This window comes from Sturnira hondurensis, unplaced genomic scaffold (assembly GCF_014824575.4).
Source record: "Sturnira hondurensis isolate 20B ecotype Veracruz unplaced genomic scaffold, ASM1482457v3 Scaffold0008782, whole genome shotgun sequence".
NCBI lineage: Eukaryota > Metazoa > Chordata > Mammalia > Chiroptera > Phyllostomidae > Sturnira > Sturnira hondurensis.
This window is the reverse complement of record NW_028081413.1, coordinates 4,441,117-4,467,848: the sequence shown is the minus strand read 5'-3', so window position 1 is coordinate 4,467,848 and position 26,732 is coordinate 4,441,117. Positions and strand designations below refer to the sequence as shown.

The 26,732-nt window shown below is 38.6% G+C and overlaps 1 protein-coding gene and 1 pseudogene across 3 annotated transcripts in view; both read left to right on the top strand.

The window, feature by feature from the left end:
* CDIN1 (CDAN1 interacting nuclease 1) overlaps positions 1 to 26,732 on the top strand; it is a 218,416-nt gene that overhangs the window by 105,097 nt on the left and 86,587 nt on the right. For 2 of the 3 annotated variants that reach the window (XM_037056120.1, XM_037056119.1), the window contains exons 9-10: positions 6,842 to 6,907; positions 7,494 to 7,599. In XM_037056120.1, the coding sequence (XP_036912015.1) occupies positions 6,842 to 6,907; positions 7,494 to 7,599 (172 nt within the window). Of the gene's footprint in view, positions 1 to 6,841; positions 6,908 to 7,493; positions 7,600 to 19,738; positions 19,923 to 26,732 lie in introns of those variants that run through there. The other variant, XM_037056121.1, reaches the window with a different exon arrangement.
* LOC118993621 (mortality factor 4-like protein 2) lies at positions 19,841 to 20,788 on the top strand (annotated as a pseudogene).

The following is a 26,732-nucleotide window of genomic DNA, read 5'->3' as shown; positions in this document are numbered from 1 at the left end:
ATGTCCCTTACTGGAAGGAATTAGGATCTTTGTTGCTCAGACTTCATCTGCTCCTGCTGCTTTATTCCCCTCCTGAAGCAACAGTGCTCTGCTGGGGGAGTGATTGTGTTGTGACAAACGGGATTACGGCTTCAGGTGAAGAATAGCAGCAGGAACAGATGAGATCGAGAATACTAGGATTGTGTTTGCATGCAGATGTTAGCAATAGAAAACAAGAGACTAGAAATAGAGCATGATTATATAGGCTAAAGGGAACAGCAATGGCTGGGCATTTACTTCATAAGGCATTCACTCTGTGAATTCCAATCCATCTGAAGATTAAAAATCAGATGTAGTTTTTCAGAGTAACAGGAACATGATACTGGGGGCAGGATATGGGGAATTTAGGTCCTGTTCTTCCTTTCCTGAAGAAATTGTCATGATGAGGGACCATCTTTCCTTACTCCTTTTATTAAATGCGCTTGTGTGTGCTTCTCCGTGAGACCGAGAGAAGAGACCCATGGACATGCTGGAAGACAGCCTGCTCTCCACACCTCTGCAGACGGTTGCCCTGTTCCCTAGTTCTGGGAGCCTTCCTGCTCTGGGCCCACAGCTCTTTCCTCTCCGTTGCTCTGTTTAGAAAACTCGTGTCTGCTGAGCATCTGCTTTCCCGGCTACTCATGATATATTAGGATTATTTTGATGGAGACAGAAATCTAAACAAACTAGATTAGACACACACAAAAGGAGAACTCATTGGTTCAGCCATGTACCTAAGAAATCCAAGAGAAAATTTTGCGTTTGGTGTGCCCAGCATCCAGAAGACAAAGCAATGTCATCAATGTCTCCTTTTTTATCCCTTTCATGGTCTGAATTTTTCAGTGTTGGCCTTGATTCGCAGGCAATAAATATAATCTCTGGCTGTTGCTAGCATGTTGACTCTTTAGAATTTGTAACCCCAGAGAAAAATTGGTGATTTTCTTTTGTCCCATCACAAAGCTCAGAAAGGGCTCCAATCAGCTAGCCTGTGTCATGTCCACCCCTGTGGCTGGTGCTTCAGGGCCACTTATTGACTGTCCACCAAAGTCACATTGGTGGAGGGGAAATGCCAGAAAATATGGGGTACAGGACAGAAAAATCAAATATCTCATTCATCCCACAGAACACTAGCTACAGGTTCAAGCCTCTCCCTATAACCGAGGGCACCAGGGGACAAACCTGTTACTGTTATCGTCAGATTGGCTCCTTGGTTCTGTGTGTATGTGTGCAGCGTCCTTTGTATGTCTCAGGACGGCCAGCGCTCCCTCCACCATTGAAATTAGTTCTGAGACAGATGGAGCTGGCCCTGCAGAAGGGTCTGACATCAGCGACCACAACTAATAGAACTGGGACAGACAAAGGCTCACATTCAGCCATTGCTCAGAATTTGGGAGTTAAAGGGCTCCGGTGGCCACCCAGCCCCCTTGTTTTGTGTAGAGGAAATTGGCCCCAGGCTTTGCCTCACAGCTAGTGCCCTCCCAACAACTTGCCCTGTTTCCTTTCCACTCTGCTGTGCTGGTGTATCCTTTCTTTTATGGCCTCAAACCAGAGGAGTTGAGATGGATGTGGTGTAAAACATAGACAAGTTTTACTTTGGCTGTTGAGATTCAGGTCCTATGTCTTTACAGCCACCTGTGGGGGTGGGGGTGGAGGAGGATCAGCCTACCTACCCAGCCTTACTTTGCATTGTCCCAGTTCTGTGACTTCCCATTTGTTTCCTATTTTTAGGGCACTTCAGTTTTCACTAGTATCTTCCCTGTCCCCTAAAGATATAAGCAAAGGACAAGGTCAGAGCAATCAGTTGAACTCCTTATTAGTGTCCTTGATAAGGAGCTTCGGGGGAAGAGGCTGAAATGATGGCTATAATGAAATTTTGGATTCTCTAAAGAGTTCATTTATCTGTGCTATTGGTTTCCCCATTAAATGCATACTGTTCTGTGTACTTTTGCACATGTTTTCATATCATAGTCACATTGATTACTGAAACTTTGCAAAGTTCTTAAATTGAATAGAAAGGTTGTGAAACTTACTATTAAAGAATATAAAAATGTGGAATACAAAGGTTATTCCACCAAGTATTGAGTGAGACAGTGTTTTGGGGAAAAAATAACAGGAAAAAAACTATTTGAGTAGAAAAGATATACTATAGTTTCCATTTGTATTGATTTATTGATCTTGCCCTTCCTTAATTTAGTAAAAATATTGTAGGTATTAAAAATATTATAGGTGCATGATATATTAGGTAAAATACATCATAAATGTATTTTAACCCAATATTTAGAAACCTTTTGACAAATTCATAAATAAAATACCATGCAAAAATATTACTTTTTGTTTTCAGATGTTGTAAACTAGAATTTTACATACTTTCTCTAAGATTAACTCTGTTTCTTACATTGAAAGCCTTTTAATAGAACAAACAGGAGAAAACTTCAAACTTTTTCTTGGTAGACCTCATGCCCTCCTGTGATTCTTAAGTATATGTTAACTAGTTTCAGATGTGTTTTGTTCTCTGACTCAAAGTCAGCCTTTTATTTTTAAAAATGTAATTGTGTAATTAGCACTTAATTGCTTTGGATATTTTGGGTATTTAGAGGAGAGAGTAATTAAAAGGCCAGAGAAATTAAACTTTCACAGTGTTCTTTAAGTATATATAATTTTTTTAAATGTCCTCTAAAGACAGGACTGGCAACCAAAAAAATAAATGAAGACCTGGGGTGTTTTAAAAAGTTTCACATCTGTTTTATCTGTGGATGCAGTCCTATTGATTTTTTTTTTAATTCAGTTGGAAAAAAGAACATCTAGAATTCAAGAGACTGTGCAGTTTATCACTCCAGGCAGGTGTTAGCTAAATAATAATATCCAGCAGATGGCCGTCACCTCTCCTGTGCCTCAGGATCCTGTAAGAAGAAAATAAGAATCTTTTCCTCACTTCATTAATATAGCACATGATGAAATTTAAATATTTGTCATAATTAAGAGTGGTGTGTGGTTGATTGGGACAAACCAGAACTTGGCAGTGTTGGATGCTTGCCTGTATCTTTCACTGTTTCAGAGGCCTCGGTCTTGGGGGGGTCACTCCACTCCCGTCAGATGATTTTACCTTGTGTAAATTGGAGTATCAGACCAGTGATCTCTAAAACTTCACAAGCTCAGAAATGCTGTTTCATGAGGCTCACATTAACTAAAAACTCTATATTTTGTGGATCTGGAAGCTAACAAGGCCGATTTTTAAGTGGAAATATTCTTATATTTATTTTGATAATGAACACTTGAACTATGACATTAATATGCTTAGTAGTTATGAGATATATTGGGTGTTTTTATTTTGTAAGATTTTATTTATTTTCAAAGACAGGGGAAAGGAGGGAGAAAGAGAGGGAGAGAAACATCAATGTGTGGTTGCCTCTCACATACTCCCTAATGGGGACCTGGCTACAACCCAGACATGTGCCCTGGCTAGGAATTGAACTGGCAACCCTTCTGTTTGCAGGCCAGCACTCAATTCACTGAGCCACACCATCCAGGGTTATTGGGTGTTTTTAATATACACCTTAAACCAAAAAGATTTTTACTTCAAATTTGTTTCATTTGCTGAATAAGAAAGGTATACAGGATTGAGAGATTTATTTCATGTAGGTCCCCAACCACTTTGGGAAGTTATGCTAAAAGTGCTAAAAATATTGCCAATACTCTCCCTCCCTTCCTAACTAATACAGTTTTTACTTTTTTTAAATCTTGATCATTTTTTCTCTTGAAGAAAACAGCATGTTACTTAAACATCCAGTTTTTCACTTGGGAAATGTAAAGAATCATAAGTCACCACCTGGCTGAAATATGTGCAAAGAACTGCTACAAGAACCTGGGTGGAATGTATGATTGTCAAGGAAAATATAAATTGCAAACCAACTGTAGAAGAGATAAAATTTTAAAGAAATCAGTAGCTATAGAAGCAATAGGAGAAGTAACCAAAGAGCCACTCACCAGGCCCAGACTGCTATTTGTGAGGAATTCTGCCCACAGTTTAAGGAATGGATACATCCAGTGTTATGCAAATAAATACCACTGATAAACATAACAGTAGAGAAACTTCCCAGGAGTGTGAAGGAAAGGAGTGAAGTTTCTTTCTTTATGATCAAGATGAACCTCAACAGGCGACTGGGACCAAAGATGAAAGAGATCAGTGAGAGTTACCAAATAAAACCTTGAACTCTGGGCAGGATTTGTTGTCTCTGCCTGGTTGAATCATGAGCCGTTAAATCAGAAAATTATGCAGTCAATCTAGATAGGCTTTGTAGAAGATGTGAATATTCTTTAAAATATTCAGTTAAAATACAAGTTGCACTTGTATTTTATTCAGTTTCCCAGTTTGAGCATGAAGTACATGCACAGGGCGTGTCGGTGGTGAGACTGGGACAGTGGACGAGGTTGGAAGTGCTCCCGTGTGGGTGACAAGGGAGTGGACGGAGAGTGAGGCCAAAGAGCGTGGGCTGGCAACTGAGTCGTCACTTCTAGATCTTAGAGTTGGAGCCCTGAACCACCAAATGGTCAACCCCATGTTAAATCCATACCCAGTGGTTTGGATAATGATCCCAATAGTAAGGAATCTCTCGAGGTCTAGGGGTCAGGAAACCAGGCCAAATGGATGGTGCTGACCTTAAACATCTCCTAGTGGAATCAGTGATAGAAACTTCTCTTCGGACCTAGACCAGGTGAGCAAGACCCTTAGTTCATAAATGCTGCTCCTCATTCTCACACTGTCATCTCCTCTGAACTTTGCCAAGTTGTTCCCTCCTCCTTTCTTAGGAAATCCAGGATAAAAGAAACATGAAGGTTGAAACGGTGCATAAGGCAGTGGGAGTTCAGTAAATAAAGGAGAAGGTAGCCAATACATAACACAGTATTTCCAATGTTTAGAGTAACATCTATGTATCTATCTATCTATCTATCTATCTATCTACCTAAATAATATCACTCGTGGTGACAGGCTTTTAGAAGCCATCCTTTGGGTAAACTTACTATTGGATCAACTTCATACTGAGAGGGAGGAAAGTGAGGTCAGGGTAGGGAAGAAAGTCTGGGTTTTTCATTTTCATATTAAGTACATTGTGAATTTAAATTGTAGGTATTAAAAAATTTAAAAATAAAAAAATAAATTGTAGGTATTGTGCTGGAAACTTGGGTGCAGTGAACGGGAGTGCGGCACCTGCCTTTTAAAGGGATGTTAGCATGTGCATTTGGACTGCCTGGTGACCTTTGAAATTTTGTTGTGAGCTGCTGTCAGAAACACAATCATTTTTTTTTCTGAAGTAGATTTTAACATCTGCAAATGTTGATCAAACTAGGATAGTTTTAATAAAATATTAATCTCTATTTTAATGTCAACCCAGCTTTTAAAACTGTTCACCGGCTGCCTGAAACGTCAGCCTAGGGCACTTGAGTTGATTATTGTAAATGCCTTTTCTGTTCAACACGCTTGTGGTCAGAGCACATTTAGAGGATAGAAATTCTTCAGTCTCTTTCATCTGCAGTTCAGTTTTCCAAATTCTCTTGCTTTTAAAGTAAGATTACTTTAATATTGTGCTTTCTTATCTCAATAGTTCACTTAAAATTTTTTATAGTTCAAGAATGGGAGATTGGTCTGAGTTCTGGCATCAGCCTTCAAAATCTGGGGAGTTGAAGGATATCAACTTTTAATAAAATTTAACTTAAATATCTCCTTTAAATATGGCTTGTCATTAAAAGGTTATTTACGTTGAAAATGCTGACCTTTCAAGATGTACACAAGAGCGTTCTCAGAGTTTCTGAACATTGGCCATGAAACCACCGTCTTGGGCTGACAAATGGATTGGAAATAAGCTACCCAACACTGGGAATGGGCCATTAATTTTAATCAAAGGTGATGCAGGAAGGCGAGTGGGATGCCTGACAATGTCAACAGCCCAGTAGGTGTTAAGGGACCACACAGCCTTCCTTGTTACTTGGTTGGGCCATTAGTTGAGGTTGGGTGAAGACAGAAAGCCATGTCTGGAATTGAATGACCAGGTCACTCCAAAATCTAATGGAGAACTCTTCATTTCAGAAATCACATTGCAATGCCATTGGAAGTCAAGGACAGCATTTAGAAAATACCAGAGGAATTTTTTTTTAAACGAAGAACATAGCTGGTTTTTTCCAACTTTGTAAAGCTCTCTGTTTTTCCATCTCTTTTCCTTCTGAATGGATCATTGATATTTACACAGGATCAAGAAATCAAATAGACCTAGGGGGGAAAAATCTCAAATCCTGTTTGCTTTTCAGAATTACATATTGTTAGTTGTATAACACTGGTAAATGCCAGAAACAATAGCATACCAACCAATTTAAGCAGGATAATTAATTCTCCGTGGCGATCTCTTTGTCCTTGGCCCTCTCTTGTGTTCTTGTGTGTAAGTGCAGTTGCACTGATAGCAACAAAACTTTGCTTTAATGAAAGTATTTGTTTTATAATTGTGAAGGACACTGTGCATGCACCATACCGTAAATTGTCAATATCAGCTGATAACGTTAGTGATATTCATGGTATAATCAGTAAGTATATTTCATTATTATGTGTATTTTCAATTATAAAAAGGTAGCCTATGACAGCTTGAATTGGTAAAGTGAGAGACATAAAAATGCAGAAGGGGCAAAAGGCATTCTTATTATATCAGTGCTTCAGGTTTATTAAGGAAGATATGTAACTACTTAGTAATTTGTATACATTTCTTAAAAAGAAAAGTAATTATACTGCTGTCTAGTTAATGAAATACTGTCGTAAGTAACAGTATTTGTTCTTCTTTAGATGAAGATCAGCTCCGTGCAAAGGGTTATGACAAAACACCAGACTTTATTTTACAAGTACCCATTGGTAAGTTCTTCGACTCTGTCATATATTTGTTTATAGACAAAAGGGATGTGTTTTTTTCCATAGATTTCTATTTTTTTCTTTTACTAGCAAATGTTACCAGAGTAGATCAGCTTTGTAATATTGAAATCATTGGAAAAATTATTTTTAAATAGCAGATAATAATAGGTTCAGAAGAAATCTGTCCCTTAAAATCATTTACATATACTTGAAAAATAGGGCATGTCTTCTAAAGACATTTGGGTTGCTGTTACAAGTCATTTCTCTAAACATTAAATTTTTAAAATACTGTTCTGTTGAAAAGCCAAGGTCACTTTGGTTTGCTTTCACGTTACTTGTCAACTCATATAGTCTGAGAATAAGAGAGGGACTTTTGAAGATGATGATGAAAATAAAATGGATGTGATCGTGACATAAATGTTCCTTGGAGCAAACATATACCATGTGTCGTTGTATAATTACTTCCATAGACGACGGGGAGGGCTAAGCCTCTGCTCGTTAGTGTCAGGCACAGAGAGGCCTGTACCGAGTGCAGAATGTTCAATCTTCCCTCTCCTCTGCTCCATATTAGTAATGCTTTGTCCCTTAGCTGTAGAAGGGCACATCATTCACTGGATCGAAAGCAAAGCCTCATTTGGTGATGAATGTAGCCACCACGCCTACCTGCATGACCAGTTCTGGAGCTACTGGAATAGGTAAGGTCCCATTATTTTTCTCTTAAGATAAACGATACTCAGCTGAAATCTCATTAGAAAAACTATTTTGTTTAGCTGGTGAAAATGCTAGTAGCCTTTGTTTCTAGTAAATACAGAGAGTTGATTAATGTATTCATTTCAGATAATTTAAACTTCTCTGCTTCCATAATGTTGCTTCATTTTTTAAAACTAAAAATCTTTGCGTTAGGTCAAAATTAGTACATATGCCATTTTCCATTTTATAGTGACAATATTGGTGTTACTCAGAATATGAATAATAAGGAATGGTGCATACTATGATATTGACACTATTTCTCTCCTTTTGGTATGAAATTTATGCACACTGTCAGACCTTAAACAGTGTTTTATCCTCAGCTTTCGGAGGAGAATATCCAAGTAATACAGGGTGAGCAAAAGTAGGTTTACGATCATGAGTATGCGAAACACAGAGATGATTCTTTTTTTATGTGGAAAGTTTATTTAAACAATTAAAACATATTTATCTAAGAAAAAATTCTTATTCTTTTATTATGTATTTATTAATTAGTTGTTAGTTTTGCTCACCTAATTTTGCCCACCTCTGTATAAAAGATCCAAACAAATACCTTCCAACGGTAGAAGACAGTGTACCTACCAACTTCACAGTCAACATTCCTTAGGGCATGGAAATCCAGGCAATTAAGAAGTGTGGCCCTGGCCAGGTGGCTTAGTTGGTTGGAGTGTTGTCCCGTGCAGCAAAAGGTTGTGGGTTTGATTCCCAGTCATGGTACGTACATAGGTTGCAGGTTCATGCCTGGTCAGGACAAGGATGAAAGACAACCTACAGGTATTTCTCTCTTGCATCAGTGTTTCTCTCTCACTCATCGATGTTTCTCTCTTTCTCCCCCCTCCTCTCTCTCTGAAATCAATGCATGTCCTCAGGTGAGGATTAAAAAGAAAAAGAAAATTATGGTGTTAAAGGAGGAGACCATATTAATACCATATTACTGAGCACCCACAGTGTACTTGGACTTGCAAACTATGTCAGCTAGTTCTCACAAGGAAGTTACTTTAATCCCCTCTTTACAGAAAACTAACCTAATACTCAAAGAGTGACATTAATATGTCATACAACTGGTCATCGCAGGCCTGTATTTGTCCTCACTTGCTAGCCTGAGCTATTTCCAGCACAACTCTCTTTTCATTTACAATATAGCTGTTGAAACTTTGGCATTTCATATTATTGAAATCTTTAGTTTTCACCCTTCGAATAGGAGGTGGGTCAACAGGTAACCTTCCTAGATGAACTGTGTTCCTTGGCCACTGACCAACAGTCAGAATACAATAGTACGATGACACTGTCCAAGATCATTTAGGAATGAGACAGTAGCATCTGTGGACAATAGTCTTACATTGAATTGGGGGGGGAGGGTGGCGAGGACAGTAACAGACGACAGAATTTGGCATTGCATTGTTACCCAGCCTTACAAAGGGCCAGCAGACCTTGCCCACAGCAGCTGCGCTAAACTAAGCCCACTTTTGCCATGGTAACAATGATCATGACAAAATGCTGAATGTAATGGCTTTCTTGATTTTCTTGTGTAATTGTGCGTAGCATCCGAGCTTTACTTTACAGGGATGGAGGAGGAAAGTGCAAAATGTTTTAGAAATCATTGCTGCTTCAGCGTTTCCTGTCTTTTATTCAGCCATTATTCAAATTAGCAGTAATGTGGCAAATTGAATTTTCGATTTTTAGCAATTTTATGATGAGTTTGAAATAGTAAAGAAAGCATCATTTTTGATAGTATAGGAAAAGCAATGATATGAAAATCAAATTGTGTAAGTTTAGGTTGCTAAAGGATTTTAAAAGCTCATCAACTCAATCATTATGCATTGAGACTGTCTTCCCCTTTTGGTACTGGTCAAGTTTTTTTATGAGGAATCCCAAATAGTAGAGCTTACTGAAAATTCCGTAAGCATATCTTTTTTCTAGAACAACTCAACTGTTTTTGAGTGCCTCCTATGTGCCTAATACTCTCTATTTTAGAGGCTGATTAAATAATCTAGTCACCTGTATGACTAGAGATTACTGACATGGCTGGAGAGGATCTGAACAATAGATAATTTAATACAGTTTCCTTTGCACTGGATTTTAGATTATTTGGTTGCATGCTGCTTTTATATTGTAATGGTGATTTACTTACACTGTTATTGGTTTATATTCTCTAAACACGTTCTTTGAATATATATTGGCTAAGTGGGCACATAGTTCATTTAGGATATGTTATGTGGTAAGGGGAAGCCAGCCTTGGTTTGGAATGTTCCAAATCATCAAAGGAAGAAATCCTCTACACAGAAGTCACTGCTGTTACCAAATGTCTGCTGAGAGGCCAAGAAGTGCAAGTGGTGCTGATATTCAGAATGGAACATAGAGGCATTTACTTGGATATGAAAGTTCAGTTACAGTCATGGTGCACGCTCACCAGTGGTGGGGCGTTGTGACAGAAGCACTTAGCCTGTGATGAAACTGTGGGATCCTATTTCATATTTTGACTCGATGCAACTCATGCAGCACTTGCTAAAGTTCTTCGGAGTTAGAAGAAATTATCCCTCCCGATGTAGTAGCTTTCAAGGATGTTATTGGTTGTCATTTGGGCTAATTGCTTTATTTGTGTGGTAAGCCTCTAGTTGACATAAAAACTGTTATCTAATTGTCAGTACTTTTAGATTAAACATTGGATTTTGTAATAACACTGTTCAATTCATATCTGTAGAATCGTGACCTTAAGTAAACCCATTTTTCCACACAAATAACTAGAGACCCCCTCACTTTTACTTTAATGTTTCTGTATGAGGTTCTTTTTGATGTAAATTGATATATTTACTCAGCCCTCAGCAACTTTTGACAAAGTTGTTCACACCCTACCTCTCCTATTAAAACATCTTCTTCTCTCGGCTTCCAAGAAATATTCTTCTGGGTTTCTCCCTGCCACTGCAGCTCAGTCTCCTTTGCCAGCTCACCTTCCTCTCCCCAGGTCTAGGCCAGAGGGCCCGGGACTCCGTGTTCACCTGCCTTCCCTTTCCCATCTACATTCACTCCCCTGTGTTCCTTTGGAGATCTCATCAGAGACTGCGGCTTTATGTACCATCTGTATGCTGCTATCTCCTAATTTTTATATGCAGCCCCAATGAATCCCCAGAGTATAATTTTTTGTCACCCCAACTGTACACACTGTACCTTTTCTTGGATGAGTAATAGGTGTCTCATACTCAACATGTTCAAAATGAAGCCCTTGATTTTCCTTCCCAAGTTTGTTTACGCTCCCGTTTCCTCCTCAGCTCATCTAATGGCACCTCGATTTGCCATAATACTCAAGCCAAAAAGCTAAGTATCATCACCAATCCATCAACAGGCCCTTTCAGCTCGACCTTCATCACATCTCAAATCGTGCCATTTATCACCATGCTGTCACCTCAGTGGCTGTCACCACCTCTTGGACTATTGCTGTAACTTCCCACTGGTCTCCTTACGTCAGCTGTTGCACTCTTGTGGTCCTTGTGGTCAGTTTTTTATACCTCAACCAGAGTGACTCTTTGAAATATATACATCAGTTTGTGACAGTTCCCTGCTCAAAATTCATCAGTGCCTTCCCGTCGCATTTAAAATGAAATCTGAATTGTTTACCGTGACATCCAGAGCTCTGCAGGATCTGCCTCTCCCCTCTCTCATTCTCTGCACACCAACTCTCTCCCCCACCCAACATGCTCTCCCACCCTTACACTTGTTCGGCCACGTAGGCTTTCTTGGTCTTCCTTGAATCCACACTGCTGGTTTCTACATCAAGACCCTTACTCTGGTTCATCCTTCTGCTTGAGATTTTCTGCACTGGTGTCTCGCCTTAGCAAACTCCTCATGGCATTTCGGCCCCTGCTCATATTTCTCCTCCTTAGGGGAGGAGAGGACCCTCAGTCCTCTCTGTCCTCACTTGGCTTTGCTTTACTTCACTTCATAATACTTACACCCTATTTCAGTGAATGAATAAACTGTAGTTGCAAATATTTATGTAAACACCAACTGGCTTCTTTGAATACAAGCATTTTTGAAGAGTTTACCTCTTACATTGCTATTCGTAATTACTGTATGTAGTGTACCCCTGATTCCTTTGTAGTCGAAGCTTCAGGAGTTTTTCCTGGCTTAATTAACCTGAATTTTTTTTTATTTAAGATTTGAGTTATTTATTTTTAGAGAGAGGGGAACAGAGAAAAAGAGAGGGAGAGAAACATCAATGTGTGGTTGCCTCTTGTGTGCCCCCACCTGGGGGCCTGGTCTGCAACCCAGGCATGTGCCCTGACTGGGAATGGACCCAGTGACCGTTTGGTTCGCAGGCCAGCATTCAGTCCACTGAGCCACACCATCGAGGGCTGTTTGTGTGTGTGGCGGCGGGGGGGCGGGGGGGGGAGTTCAATACAGTCAAAGCCATTGAGTACAGAGTATAAGCTGCCTTTCCTGCAAGTAGGCCTCACCCAGGTATGAACCTTGAATAAATAGCTCCTCAAAACTCTGTAGTCTTTACCTTTATTGAGTTAAAGGAAATAAAGAGTTCCTCTGATAAGCAGCATAATGTACATTAGCCCCAAATTACATAGGACTATACAAACAATTGTATAGAAATTAAATATTTATATATATATGTATGTATATATATATATGTATATATATATATATATATATACCCCATATACATAGGGCTAGATATACAAATTGTATAAAACAGCCTATTTCCTTATGTAATCAGTATCTAAAAAAGCCTTCTGATTTCTATTTGCATCTCTCTGATGGCTAGTGATGCTGAGCGTCTTTTCACATGTCTCTGGGCCCTTTGTATGTTCTCCTTGGAGAAGTCTTTTCAGGTCCTTTGCCCATTTTTAATTGTCTAACTTCCTGGTATGGAGCCATGGGAATTCTTTATATATTTTGGAGATCAAACCCTTGTCTGAGGTATCATTGGCAAATATATTTTCCCGTACAGTTGGTTCCCTTTGCATTTTCCTGATGTTTTCTTTAGCCGTGCAGAAGCCTTTCATTTGATGTAGTCCCATTTGTTTATTCTTTCCTTTATATCCCCTGTCCTAGGAGATGTATCAGTGAAAATATTACTGCATGGGATGTCTGAAATTTTCCTGCCTACGTTCTCCTCTAGGACTTTTATGGTGTCACGACTTATATTTAAGTCTTTTATCCATCTTGAGTTTATTTCTGTGTATGGTGTAAATTGGTGATCAAGTTTCATTTTTTTGCATGTAGCTGTCCAGATCTCCCAACACCATATTTTGAAGAAGCTATTTTTACTCCATTTTATGCTCCTGCCGTCTTTGTCCATAGAGACTTGGGTTTATATCTGGGCTGTCTATTCTGTTCCATTGATATATGTGTCTGTTCTTTTGCCAGTACCAGACTGTTTTGACTACAGTGGCCTTATAATATAGTTTGATATCAGGTATTATTGTCCCTCCTACTTTGTTCTTTTTTTAAAAAAAATTACTGAGGCTATTTGGGGTAATTTATGGTTCCATGTAAATTTTCGAATATTTGTTCTGTATCTATAAAATATGTCATTGGCATTTTAATAGGAATTGTGTTTAATCTATAAATTGCTTTGAGTAGTATGGATATTTTGATGATGTTAATTCTTCCAACCCATGAACATGGTATATGCTTCCATTTATTTGTGTCTTCCTTCATTTTCTTTTCAGTGTTCTGTAGCTTCCTGAGTACAGGGCTTTTACCTCCTAGGTCCTTTCTTTTTCTTGTTACTATAGCAAATGGGATTTTTTCCCCTAATTTCTGTTTCTGAAATTTTGTTGTTAGTGTACAAAAATGCCTTCAATTTCTGAATATTGGTTTTATATCCTGTATCCAGAAGTTGATGGAATACCTTGCACATCATAGATGATCAGTAAGTATTAATTGACTGAGTGAATGAATGAATGAATGAATATATGAATGAATTTACAGATACATAACAGGTAATAATATTTTGAATCAACCATTAAGGATTATGTCAAACATTGTGGCATTAAACTACAAGAAGGCCATAATTTTTTCTTTGAGAATGTCACTCTAAGGACAATGAGAAAAATGCCTCACTATTTTTTATTTTCTTAATTTGAGGTATGATTGACATAACATTATATTAGTTTCAGGTATATGACATAATGATTCAATATTGTATGTATTAATTAGTGGTCACTACAGCAAATCTAGCTTATTGAGAAATATCAGTGAGTTGCAATTTCTCAGAAAGATGTTTAATACTATCTTCAAGCAATTGAAAAGTTTGGGGGCAGTGGAGAGCATATTGACCCCTTTTCCAAATCCAGGGGGCTAAATAATTGTTGAAAGGATGACTCTTCCTGTTGACCCACTATAACGGAGTTATAGTTTCAGTCACATATTGTTCAGAAATGTTACCCCAAACCAACAAGCAAATGGTTGGTGGGGAGGAGGGCAGCTTTCTGCGAGTGCATGCACAACCGCCATTATGATCATACAGAAAGAGTGAGGGAAGAACAAAACAGATTCTGCCAGTAGAACGTGACTCAAGAGCACAGTTAGCATCAGGCGCCCAAGAACAGAATTCATTTCTGAGGTTAATTCTGGAATAATAAAGATCAGGTTGAAATTAACACTGATATGCCTTGATGACTAGCAGACTTCACCACATATTAAAATCACATGGGGAGGGAACATTTTATAAATATTGATGTGGACTATATTCCTGGAAAACTGATTTAATTGATATGTGCTAGAGCCTGGACCTTGGGAGTTTTTCTTTTGTTTTAAAAATTGTAGATGATGATGCCAATCTGTATCCAGCATTGAAGTCAACTTCTTTACCTAGTCTTGATTTTCCAGCTAGACCTAGCATTTCTACCCTGTCTGTTTCTAAACAGTCTTGATGAGAAAAACAATAGCTTTATTAAGGAATATTGGTGCAGAGCAGCAAACCCTCCACAGCCACTCTGGTACTCACTAGGGACCCAGCCTCCACCTTTGAAGGATTCATGAGGACTGAGGCAGTAAATTGCAAAGATAGAACCTGAACCCAGGTCTCCCTGTGAACTCTCACACCTGTGCTTCATGTCAATCATGGTGATAAATCTGTTACAAGAGATGATTTACTCACTGGTCAGTTAATGGGTTTGCTAAGCTGAAGCCAAAAAAGGTCTCCAGGGTACTAGGTTTAGATATTCACTATCATGTGGTTGGAGAAAATGGGACAGGTAGTCCCTGTTGCTCTCTCCATAGCCCTTACTATATATTCAAAAGCATATCTGTAGGATTAATATAAAAGCTTTCATACCTACCTATACACCCAGTATATAATAACCCCTAATTGGACTGCCAGCCAAGATAGAGGCATAGGTGGATACACTTTGCCTCCTTGCACAACCAAAAGAAGGACAATAACAAATTTAAAAACAAAGAACAACCAGAACTGCCAGAAAATTGAACTGTATGGAAGTCCTACTACCAAGGAGTTAAAAAAGAAACATTCATCCAGATTGGTAGGAGGGGTGCAGAGGATGTGTGGCTGGAGTACTGGGTGGGCAAGGCAGTAGCTGGCAGTCCCACATTTGCATGCGGATAAACCAGAAGGAACAACTGGGGAGCATGACAGACCACACAACCCAGGGTTCCAGTGTGGGAAAAGAAAGCCTCAAAACCTCTGGCTGTAAAAACCTGTGGGGGTTACAGCAGCAGGAGAAATTCCCAGCCTCACAGGAGAGTTCATCAGAGAGACCCAGAAGGGCCCAATTTGCTTGTGGATAGCAGAGGAAGTGACTGCAAGCGGGGGCAGGAGCTGAGCAAACAGCATTGTTCACCTCTGACCCCTCCCCCACATACAGCACCATAAGTGAGTTGCCCTGTCCTGGTGAATACCTAAGGCCCCGCCCCTTACAACATAACAGGTACACCAAGACAAAGAAATATGGCCCAAATGAAAGAGCACATCAAAACTCCAGAAAAAGAACAAAGCAACAAGGAGACAGCCAACTTGTCAAAAGCAGAGTTCGAAACCCTGGTAATCAGGACACTCCCAGAAATGGGTGACTATGGCCACAAAATAAAGAATGAAGTAAAGGCTATACAAAGCGAAATAAAGGAAAATATACAGGGAACCAACAGTGAAGGGAAGGAAACCAGGACTCAAATGAAGGATTTGGACCAGAAGGAAGAAATAAACATTCAACCAGATCAGAATGAAGAAACAAGAATTCAAAAAAATTAGGAGAGGCTGAGGAACATTCAGGACTTTAAATGTTCTAATATCCAAATCATATGGGGTGCCAGAGGAGAAGAGGAAGAGAAAGAAATTAAAAACTTAATTTGAAAAAATAATGGAGAACTTCTCCAGTCTGGCAAAGGAAATAGACTTCCAGGAAGTCCAGGAAGCTCAGAGAGTCCCAAAGACTGAACCCACACACCAAGGGAGCACACACCAAGGCACATCATGATGACATTACCCAAGATTAAGGAGGAGAGAATCTTAACAGCAAGGGAATAGGACACTGTTACCTACAAAGGAGTTCTCATAAGACTATCAGCTGATTTCTTAAAAGAAACCTTGAAGGCAAGAAGAGGCTGGAAAGAAGTATTCCAAGTCAAGGACCTACATCCAAGATTACTCTATCCAGCAAAGCTATCCTTTAAAATGGAAGGGCAGATAAAGTGTTTCTCAGATAAGGTCAAATTAAAGGAGTTCATCATCGCCATGCCCTTATTATGTGAAATGTTAAAGGGACTTATCTAAGGAGAAGAAGATAAAAATATGAACAGTAAAATCACAACAAACTCACTACTATCAACAACTGAACCTAAATAGAAAAACAAATGAAGCAAACAAGTAGAACCGAAACAGAATGACAGAAATGGAGATCACATGGTTATCAGTGGGGAGAGGAAAGGGAAAGGTACAGGGAACAAGAAGCATAAATGGTACATACAAAATAGACAGGGGCAGGTTAAGAACAGTGTAAGAAATGGACAAGCCAGAGAACTTATATGTACAACCCATGGACATGAACTGAGGCGGGGGAATGCTGGTGGGAGGGTGGGTGCAGGGCAGAGGGGAACAAATGGAAGAAAATAATGGGACAACTCTCATAGCATAATCAATAAAATATACTTAAAAATAAAAATTAAAACTAACTCCTAATTGTTGGATTTGAAAGTCACAAAACCAAAGAGGTATTTTTTTTTGTATTTGGTACAGAAATAATAAGCATGTTAAAAAGTAAGTCTGATTTAGTAAATAACAATGTTTTTTAAATGGTTTTATTGAGATATAATTGACATACAATAAAGTGTACATATTTAAAAGGTACAATTCAACAAGATTTGACATGTGTACAAACTCAAAATGATATCAGGGTGGTAGATATTGTGAGCATATACCTACCACCTCCCAAAGTTCCCTGTACCCCTTCGTAACCCTTCCACCCGTTTCCTTTACTTCTCCCTGAATGTAGGCAATCACTGGTCTGCTTTCTCTCACTATAGGTCACTCTACATTTTTTAGTATTTTCTGTAAATGGAATCACACAGCATGTATTGTTTTGTTTGGCTTTTTTACTCAGCATAGTTTTTCAATATTTGTTCACGTTGTTGACTACATCAATAGTTCATTTTTTATTGCTAAGAAGTATTTGAGTAGCTTTGCCACTACTCGTTTATCTGTTCACCTGGGGAAGGACATGCAGGTTGCTTTTTGTTCTAGCTGTTAGATATAAAGCTCATAGGGCCATGTGGAAATCTTGGTATGGTTTTATTTCTCACAGCAGACACCTAGGAATGAAATTTTGGGGACATATGGTAAGTGCACATGGACCTTTTTATGGAAAGATTAAACTGTTTTCCAGAGTGGTTGTACCGCTCTACATTGCCATCAGTAGTTTATGAGAGTTTCAGGTGCTTCCCATCTTCCTCATCACTTGGTATGGTCAGTCTTTTTAACTGCAGACTTTCTGATATTTGTATAACAGCGTCTCAGTGTGATTTTAATTTGTATTTCAGTGATGACAAATGATACTGAGAATCTTTTCATATGCTTTTTTCTACCTGTTTGTCTCTTTGGAGAAGAGTCTGTTCCAAACTTGGTCTTATTTTTTGAGTGTTTTCTTATTATTGATTTTTGCAATTTAAAAAAGAGTCTGCATTAAGTCCTTTATCTGATATGTGGTCAGGCATGAAATACTGTCTCCCACTGTGTGGCTTGTGTTTCCATCCTCTTAACAGTGATTTTCAAAGATCAGAAGTTTTTCATTTTAATGAAGTCCATTTTATCAATATTTTACTTTTATGGAGTTTGCCTTTGATATCACATCTAAGACATCTTAAAGATTTAAAGAGCTAAAGAAATCACAAAGATTTTCACCTCTTTGTCTTTTAAAATGTTTATCATTTTAAGTTTACATTTTAGTTAATTTTCTATATGAATCAAAATTTGTTTTCTTGCATGTGTGAATATACAATAGTGCCAGAACTGTTTGCTGGAAAGGCTGTCCTGTCACTCCTAAAGGGCCTTTGTTTTGTACCCTTGTCAAAAATCAGTTGACCCTGTATGTGTGGGCCTTTTTCTGAATTCTTTATTTTATTCTGTTAATGAATTTGTCTATCATTATAATAATTCTACATTGTCTTGATGACTGTAACCTTATAATTTTTAATGAAGATAGTATGAAGTTCTCCAACTTTATTTTTAATGTTATTTTTGCCCATTATAGGCCCTTTATACTACCATATGCATTTTAGAATCAGCACTAAAAATTCCTAAAATTTTTGCTGGCATTCTTATTGGGGTCAGAGTGAATTTATAGATCAGTTTGGGAAGAATTGATATCTTAATTGAAGACTCAATTGATATTGAGTCTTCTGATCCATGAACACTGCATCTCTCCATTTATTTAGGTCTTTTAATATATTTCTCAGAAATGCCTTACAGTTTCAATATACATATCTCTCAGTTTTTGTTAGATGATCCCCTATAAATTTTATGTTTCCTGATTCTATTGAAAATGGTAGCTTTTGTTTAAATTTCCAGGTGTCCATGTGACTATAATAGAATACAGTTGCTTTCTTTCATATATTGACCTTACCTCATCTTGGAACTGTGTACAATTCATTTATTAATACTTTGGTATATGTCATAGGATTTTCTGTATAGACAGCCATGTTATTTGTGAATAAAGACAGATTTACTCCTTTTTTCAATTTGAGTGCTTCTTCATCTTCTTTTTTTTGTTGTTGTTGTTGTTGTTGTTCTTTGTTTTTGTTAATGGCGCTGTCTTGAATCTCCTACATAAAGGTCAATAGTGGTGAGAATGTACACTGTTACCTTTCTTCTGATCTTAGGGGAAAGGTGTTCAATCTCTCATCATTAAAAATAATATTAGCCACAGGTTTTTAGCTGCCCTTTATCAGATTGAGGAAACTTCCTTGTGTTCCTAGTTTGCTGTGCGTTTTTATCAAAAGTGGAGTTTGGATTTTGCCAAATGCTTTGTATGCATCTATTAAGATGGTCATTTGGGTATTCTTTTATAAATCTGTTAATGTGGTGAATTACAGTGATTGATTATTGAAAGTCATACCAGCCTTGCATTCTTGGGATGAATCTCACTTGTTTAGGAAGCAATATCCTTTGTATATTTTCTTGGATCAGATCTGCTAAGAATTTGTTAAGAATTGTTACATATATGTTCATGAGTGATAATGGTATGTGATTTATTTTTCCTTTTTTAAAACTTTGTCTTGTTTTGGTGTTAGAGTAATGCTGGCCTCATGGTATAAGGTGAGAAGTATTCCCTCTTCTGCAATTTTATAGAAAAGTTTGTATAAAATTGTTATTATTTCCTCCTTAAATGTTAGATAGAATTCCCCAGCCCAGCCATCTGGGTCCGTTCTCATGTTGGAAGGTTTTTAACTACAAAATCAGTTACTTTGAAAGATACAGGGACTACGGCTGTTGAAGGGACAGCAGTGATCACACATCAGCTGCTAGCCATTACCAGAAAAGCCGAGTTTGCTGCATGGTAGGGATCAGAAGATCTGACCCTGATTACAGAATCTTGGGTTTTGTCTCCCGTCTCATGCTTCCAGACCATCCCAGAAGATCTGTAAGATTCCATCTGAGAAAACAGTAGGAGTTCTCGGAAGAACAAGAAGGGAAGGGGTGATTGGTTGAAAAAGAAACAGGGTTGAATGAGTTCCAGAAAGCAGGGTTCTCACTCGTGACGACAATCTGAAGACAGCTTCAGAAAACCACCTCGAAGCAACATGCAGAGACGTGAGATGAGAGGGGCCTCCTTAAGAAAGAAGACAGCTGGTCTACAGCAGAATTTGGAACCACCTCTCCCGGGCAGAAGGGTGGGTGGAGGGTCACTCTGCAGATAACTGCCCTTCAGGATCCATGAGGAAGACAAGAAAACACCACAGCAGGCTCCTGGAAACGGACATGGTGGCAGTACCAGTGAAACCTTTTGGCCACCTGCAAAGAAAAGAGTCAGAGCTGACCCCACTGTTGAAAGCAAGGAGACATATAATAGAGTGGAAGTTAAAGTGAAGCTCCCTGAAGAATTAAAATGATGGCTTACAGAGGCCTGAGACTGACTTTCCAGACAGAGCAGCTGTTTAAACTCCTTGCTAAGAAAAATATGGATGCCAGTATGCAAGCTGCAGGACATCATAAGGGAATGCCAACAATAAGGGATATGCAGTGAGTGAAGTCATTGCCTGACTGGAAGAATACTTCAGCATGATGCTGGGCACTCAGCAACTCTACAAATTGGAGAGGCCTCAGTATGCTGAGGTTCTCTTGGCTCACCCTGATGTGCCAAGTCCCAGGGTAATGGAGTGCCACACCTACTGAGATTAGTCCTAAGAATTGGAGCAATGATGGCAGATACTCCCCTTCATGAAAGGAGCTTTGCATTATTATTGCCCTATTTGTGTGATTTCCTAAAACATCTGGCAAAGAATGTTGCATGTGTTTACTGTCGGTGATTACGAAGTGGTTTCTGCTGAGCACCACCACAAAGCCTTGTGAGGGTCTACCGATCACTCACTTATTATGTCTGGTATCTGTAAACAGTCTTTTTGGTTTTAGTCTTTTCTTATATAATGGATATTCTTTAAAAATGTCAGTGTATACCAGGGCTTATGTCTCAGTTTTTCTGTTTTGTTTCAAATGGAAAGTAAAAGGAGTGCAAGTGCCTTATCTCATTTCAAAGTTGCTACCAGTGTATGCAGTAATTAGACAAAGAAGAAACATTCATTAGAAGATTTTCCTACCTCATTGACAACATTGTTGAATGCTGGTGGGTTCTACCTCTTTGACACTACACAATTTTCAAATTAGGTGTTAATACTAGGTGATAAAATGCTCTGATTCCTAGTGCAAAAAGTTCACTCTCATGTGTATACCTGAAAACCCATGGTTTGTGCTCTTTTTTTCTTTTTTATGGTGCTTGAAGTAAAACAGCCCATCCTTTGCAAATGCATCTGTTGTTCAGTAGGCATTCTGTCTTTGCTGAAATTGTTGAAGGATAGAGGTTTGTCTCATGGTTTTTGTATTTGAGTCTAATGCACATTCTAGCATGGAAAAACCAATGCATTGTTGTGTAGCCATAGTTTGCTAAAGTCAATACTTTAGAAAGTATGTTTCCAATGTAAATAAAATTTGTTTCTAAATTTCAAAGCAAAAACTGATATAGGAACTCAGGTTATCTAATTTTTTCCTTGAGAACTTTGGTAATTTGCATCTTTCAAAGAGTTTGATCATTTTTTCTACACTCTGGAATGTGTTGTCATAAACTTGTTCAAAGTGTTTCTTTGTGCTCTTAATATCTGTAGCATCTGTAGTGATGTCCCTTTTCTCATTCATGATATTGATAATTTTGTCTTTTTTCTCAGATCACTCTGTCTAAAGGTTTATCAATTTTATTGGTCTTTTAAGAGAACCAATTTTTAGTTTTATTGATTTTCTCTATTGATTTTTTTCTTTTATTGATTTACTCTAATCTCTTCTCTTTAGTTTCCATTTCATTTGTTCTTCTTTTTCTAGTTTCCTATGGTGGAGAGATGAAGTTATCAGTTTGAACCATTCTTCTTTTCCAATATAGGAAGTGCTGTAAATTTGCTTTAAAATACTGTGTTTCACAAGATATTATGTTTTCATCTTCATTTGGTTCCAAACACTTTTTAATTATTCTTTTCACTTCTTCTTTGACTCATCAGCTATTAAGTAGTATGCCGTTTTCTTCCTAAATATTTGGAAAAATGTACATATCTTGCGTTTACTGGTTTCTACTTTAATTCCATTGAGATCAGAAACAAACTTGAATTGCTTTACAATTCTTGAGGTTTGTTTAATGACAAACTAACTGCCTGGTCCTCCCATTCTTCCAGTGGCATCTCTCAACTCAGAGAACACTGGGTTTCACCTAGGTTCCTTCCTCCTCCCCACCTTGCAACCTGAAAACTCTCCAGGGAGCATGCTGGGGCAATCGAAGAGCTCACCTCTTTTGTTTCTCATCACTCAGATATCACTGTCCCTCACTGCTTGATGTCCATCGTCATCTATTTTGTTTGGTTTTTAAGTTATTTCTGGTAAGAGAATAAATCTAATCCTTCTTATCCCATCTTTCCCTCAAGTAGATCTCTCTCAATTATGATTTTAACACATAATTTAACACATTGTAAACCAGTTGATCTTGCTCAACATTAACCCTATAATCTTATTTATGCTGTTTAATTTATAGACGTCATAGTCACCCTAAACAAATTTTCTTAAACCCCAACTATGAATAGAATGATTGATGAGAGTACTATGCAAACCTTCGGGTTTCTTTCTCGTAGTATCCCTCTTTCAAACAGACATCCACATATTCTAACTCTTTCTCCCAGACTCCTAAAGATTGGAACAGGATATTCAATCACTACTTTTTTGCCCAACAAAAGGGAAGGCTTTTGGAATGGTTAAAGCTAGAGATTGACCTTAAGAGCCCATGTCTGTGAGAAAGCAGCTTTCGGTGGTCCTGTTTTGATGACACTCACTAGGGGAAAGCTGGGCCATCTGTGGTAAGATAGAGCCCTGTTGGTGGCAGTTATGCCCCTTCTCTCCCTTTTCTCTCCTTCTCCATGGAAGAGGCACGTTCTCCCGTTTTTAATATCTTCTGCTATTAGATATCATTCAAAAGTCTCCTGGAATTGGAGCCTTATAGGTGATGAGGCTGCATTGTCCTTGCTCATTCTCTTCTCACTCATGGGGAGTATGGAAAATGAGCCACAAATACAGTCAATATGTCTCATACTCTTCTCATAAGACAGAAATCTATGTGGATACATACTAGCAATGGCCAGCATTCTTTATTTCTAATTTCTGTGGACTCTGAAGTCATGTTCGTGTACAAACTAAACTATAAACTCCATTTTTCTATTAACACAAGGCATTTATATTCTTTTGTGTTTTTGTTGTTCTCTTCTTTGCATTCTTGGTCTACTCTTATGATATGAGTGCATTCCATTCTCTTGTTTTACTCCCTTTCCAACTTTAATTACTAACACTGGGATGTTTCCTATGTCTTATTCACCCTTATTTTTTCACAAGAATTGTACCAGAAAAGTTAACTTTTTCCTACTTCCACTTGTGTATTCCTTTTGCCAATTTCTTCTTTTCTGTAGCTGGCTGCTTTGCTAACCATCACTACCTCTCATATATATATGAGCATATTATAATAGCATATAATTATGCTATTACAATTGTCCCATTTTCCCCCTTCACTCCTCTCCACCCTGCACACACCCACATCCCCCCTCTTTAGTTCATGTCCATGAGTCATATATATAAGTTCTTAGGCTTCTACATTTCCTATACTATTCTTACCCTTCCCTTGCCTATTTTCTACCTACCATTTATACTACTTATTCTTTATACCTTTTCCCCCTCTCTCCTCCTCCCATTCTTCTATTAATAACCCTCCATGTGCCCTGGCTGGTGTAGCTCAGTGGATTGAGCGCGGGCCTGCGAACCAGAGGATCGCAGTTCGATTCCCAGTCAGGGCACATGCCTGGGTTGCAGGCCAGTTCCTGGCAGGGGACACATGATACATTGTGTGTCCCCAGCAGAGGCAACCATACACTGATATTTCTCTCCCTCTCTCCTTCCCTTCCCCTCTAAAAATAAATTAATTAATTAAAAAAAAAATAACCCTCCATGTGATCTTTATTTTTGTGGTTCTGTTCCTGTTCTAGTTGTTTGCTTAGTTTGTTTTTCTTTCTGTTTTAGGTTTGGTTTTTGATAGTTGTGAGTTTGTTGTCATTTTACTGTTCATATTTTTATCTTCTTCTTTTTCTTAGATAAATCCCTTTAACATCTCATATAATAATAAGGGCTTGGTGATGATGAACTTCTTTAACTTGACCTTATCTGGAAAGCACTTTATCTGCCCTTCCATTCTAAATGATAGCTTTGCTGGATAGACTAATCTTGGATGTGGGTCCTTGCCTCTCATGACTTTGAATACTTCTTTTCAACCCCTTCTTGCCTATAAGGTCTCTTTTAAGAAATCAGCTGACCGTCTGATAGGAACTCCTTTGTAGGCAACAGCCTCCTTTTCTCTTGCTGCTTCTAAGATTCTCATTTTATTTTTAATCTTGAGTGATGTAATTCTGATGTGCCTTGGTGTATTCCTCCTTGGGTCCAACTTCTTTGGGACTCTCTGAGCTTCCTGGACTTCCTGGAAGTCTGTTTCCTTTGCCAGACTGGGGAAGTTCTCCTTTATTATTTGTTCAAATAAGTTTTCCACTTGTGGTTGTTCCTCTTCCCCTTCTGGTACCCCTATAATTCATATGTTGGAATGTTTAAAGATATCCTGGAGGTTCCCAAGCCTCTCCTCATTTTTTTGAATTCTTGTTTCTTCATTCTTTTCTGGTCTAATGTTTCTTTCTTCCTTCTGGTCCACTCCATTGATTTGAGTCCCAGTTAGATGGGACTCAAATGTCCCATCCACATTTGTATTTTTTCATCTAATTTGCAACCAAATTCAACAATTGTTGAGCATCCTGATTACTAGTGTTTTGAACTGTGCATCTGATAGGCTGGCTACCTCTTCGTCACTTAGTTGTATTTTTTCTGGGACTTTGATCTGTTCTTTCATTTGGACCATTTTTTGTGTGTGTCTTGCCCACCTATTAGTAGTACAGGGTGGTGTTCACCAGGGTGGGGCAAGCCATGCGGTTGAATTGTGATGCTGTATGTGGGAAAGGGGTCCGAGAGGGAACAATGGCACTTGCTCTGCTCTTTACCAGATTTCAGTCACATCCTCCACTTCTCACAAGAAAATTTGGCTCTTCTGATGCTGATTTCGATTTGGGTGGGTTTGTGTACATTTTAACACCCTGTGAGTCTCTCCATCAGACTCTTCTGTGGGGCTGGGAGTTTCTCCTGGAACCTCAACCCCCACAGGTGTTTTCAGTCAGTGGCTTCAGGCTTTATTTCCCCGCACTGGGCCCCTGGGTTGTGTGGTCGGCCTCACTCCCCAGGTGTTCCTCTCGGTTTAATTGTGTGTGAATGTGTGACCGCCCTCTCTGCCAGCCGCTACCTCGCCTGGTCTGCCAGCTGCAGCCTGCCTGCCTCAGGCCTCCACCTCTGGTTTGCTGTGAGTGCTGTCTGCCCAGCTGCTGGTCTCCCTCCTTACCTTCTACCGATCTGAGTGAATGTTTCTTCTTTAACTCCTTGGTTGTCAGACTTCCATACAGTTTGATTTTTTTCTGTGAGTTCTGGTTGTTTTTCATTTTTAAATTGTTGTTGTCCTTCTTTTGGTTGTGCAAGGAGGCACAGTGTGTCTACCTATGCCTCCATCTTGACCGGAAGTTCCACTACCTCTCAATTTTAAATTCAGTCCTATGGCGTCTCTAACAGCTCATTCCAAATTATCATAAATTCTAAATCTATGCAAATGTTATTAATTAAAGGAGATGTTTTTAATTAGTAAGGCTCATCACAGTCATCCTTGATATCTTCAGCTATAGTATTTTCAGAGCGCTCTATATTGATTATGAAAGTGGTGAAAATGAAGTAATTGGTTGTATGCAGTATCATATTGAACTCATCACTAGCCCCAAATATTTCATCATTCCTATTGTCTTTCATTGTTTTGATGTGAAATGAGTATTTTTACCACTACATACCCCTAATTCAACACATCTAGCAGAGTGGTCCATCAGTAGTCATACAGATATATGACTACATTCAGTAGATATTTAGTTCCTTCTGGGTAGAGGCAGCATATTATACATTTCAGAGCATACAGAAATGAACAAAATCTAGCTTTGCCTTCAAGGAATTTAACTCAATCTAGTAGGAAACAACACTTGTACATAGATTGCAAACCTAACTAACACAGAGCACCAACTATGTTCAGTGCACTGGTTTAAGTACGGGTACACGTATTATCCTTTTTGATCCACATAACAGTCTTATGAGGTAGATACTAGTATCTCAGCCTCATTTCATATGAGAAAGCCATAGTAATGTTACATTCCCAGGTTAAGGTCACAGAGCTGGAAAGCCAGGGGAGATTCTTAAATAGAAGAGTGGTATATTCAAAACCTAGCTTTAGAATGAATTTTCTGGTAGCAGTGCTTAGAGTGGACGGAAACAAAAAGTTGGGGATAGGACCACCATGGCTAACACAGTTGTCCATATTGAAATAGTCCATTAATTCATAAATAATAACACTGCTGGTGGGAAAGGAAGGAGACTGCATAGACTTAGAGAGGTAACAAAGACAGGATTTACAGAACCTGGTAAGCATCTCAATGTCATAGGTATGGAACAAAGATAACTTTGAGGTTTTGATATTCGTGATGGGAAGAATAATGATGCTATTGGTGATGCTAAGAACTGAGAATAGAAACTGATGTAGGTTAGTAATAACTTTAGTTGCCATGTTTCAATATGTCCAAGCACTACTGGGTTATGAGATAGTAATCCAAGTGGTGGATCATGGATTGAGGTAGGGTTTATTCTCAGTAGAAATAAGCGAAGTGAGTTTTCATAGATGGGAAAAGTAGAGAAATGCCTATTTTTATG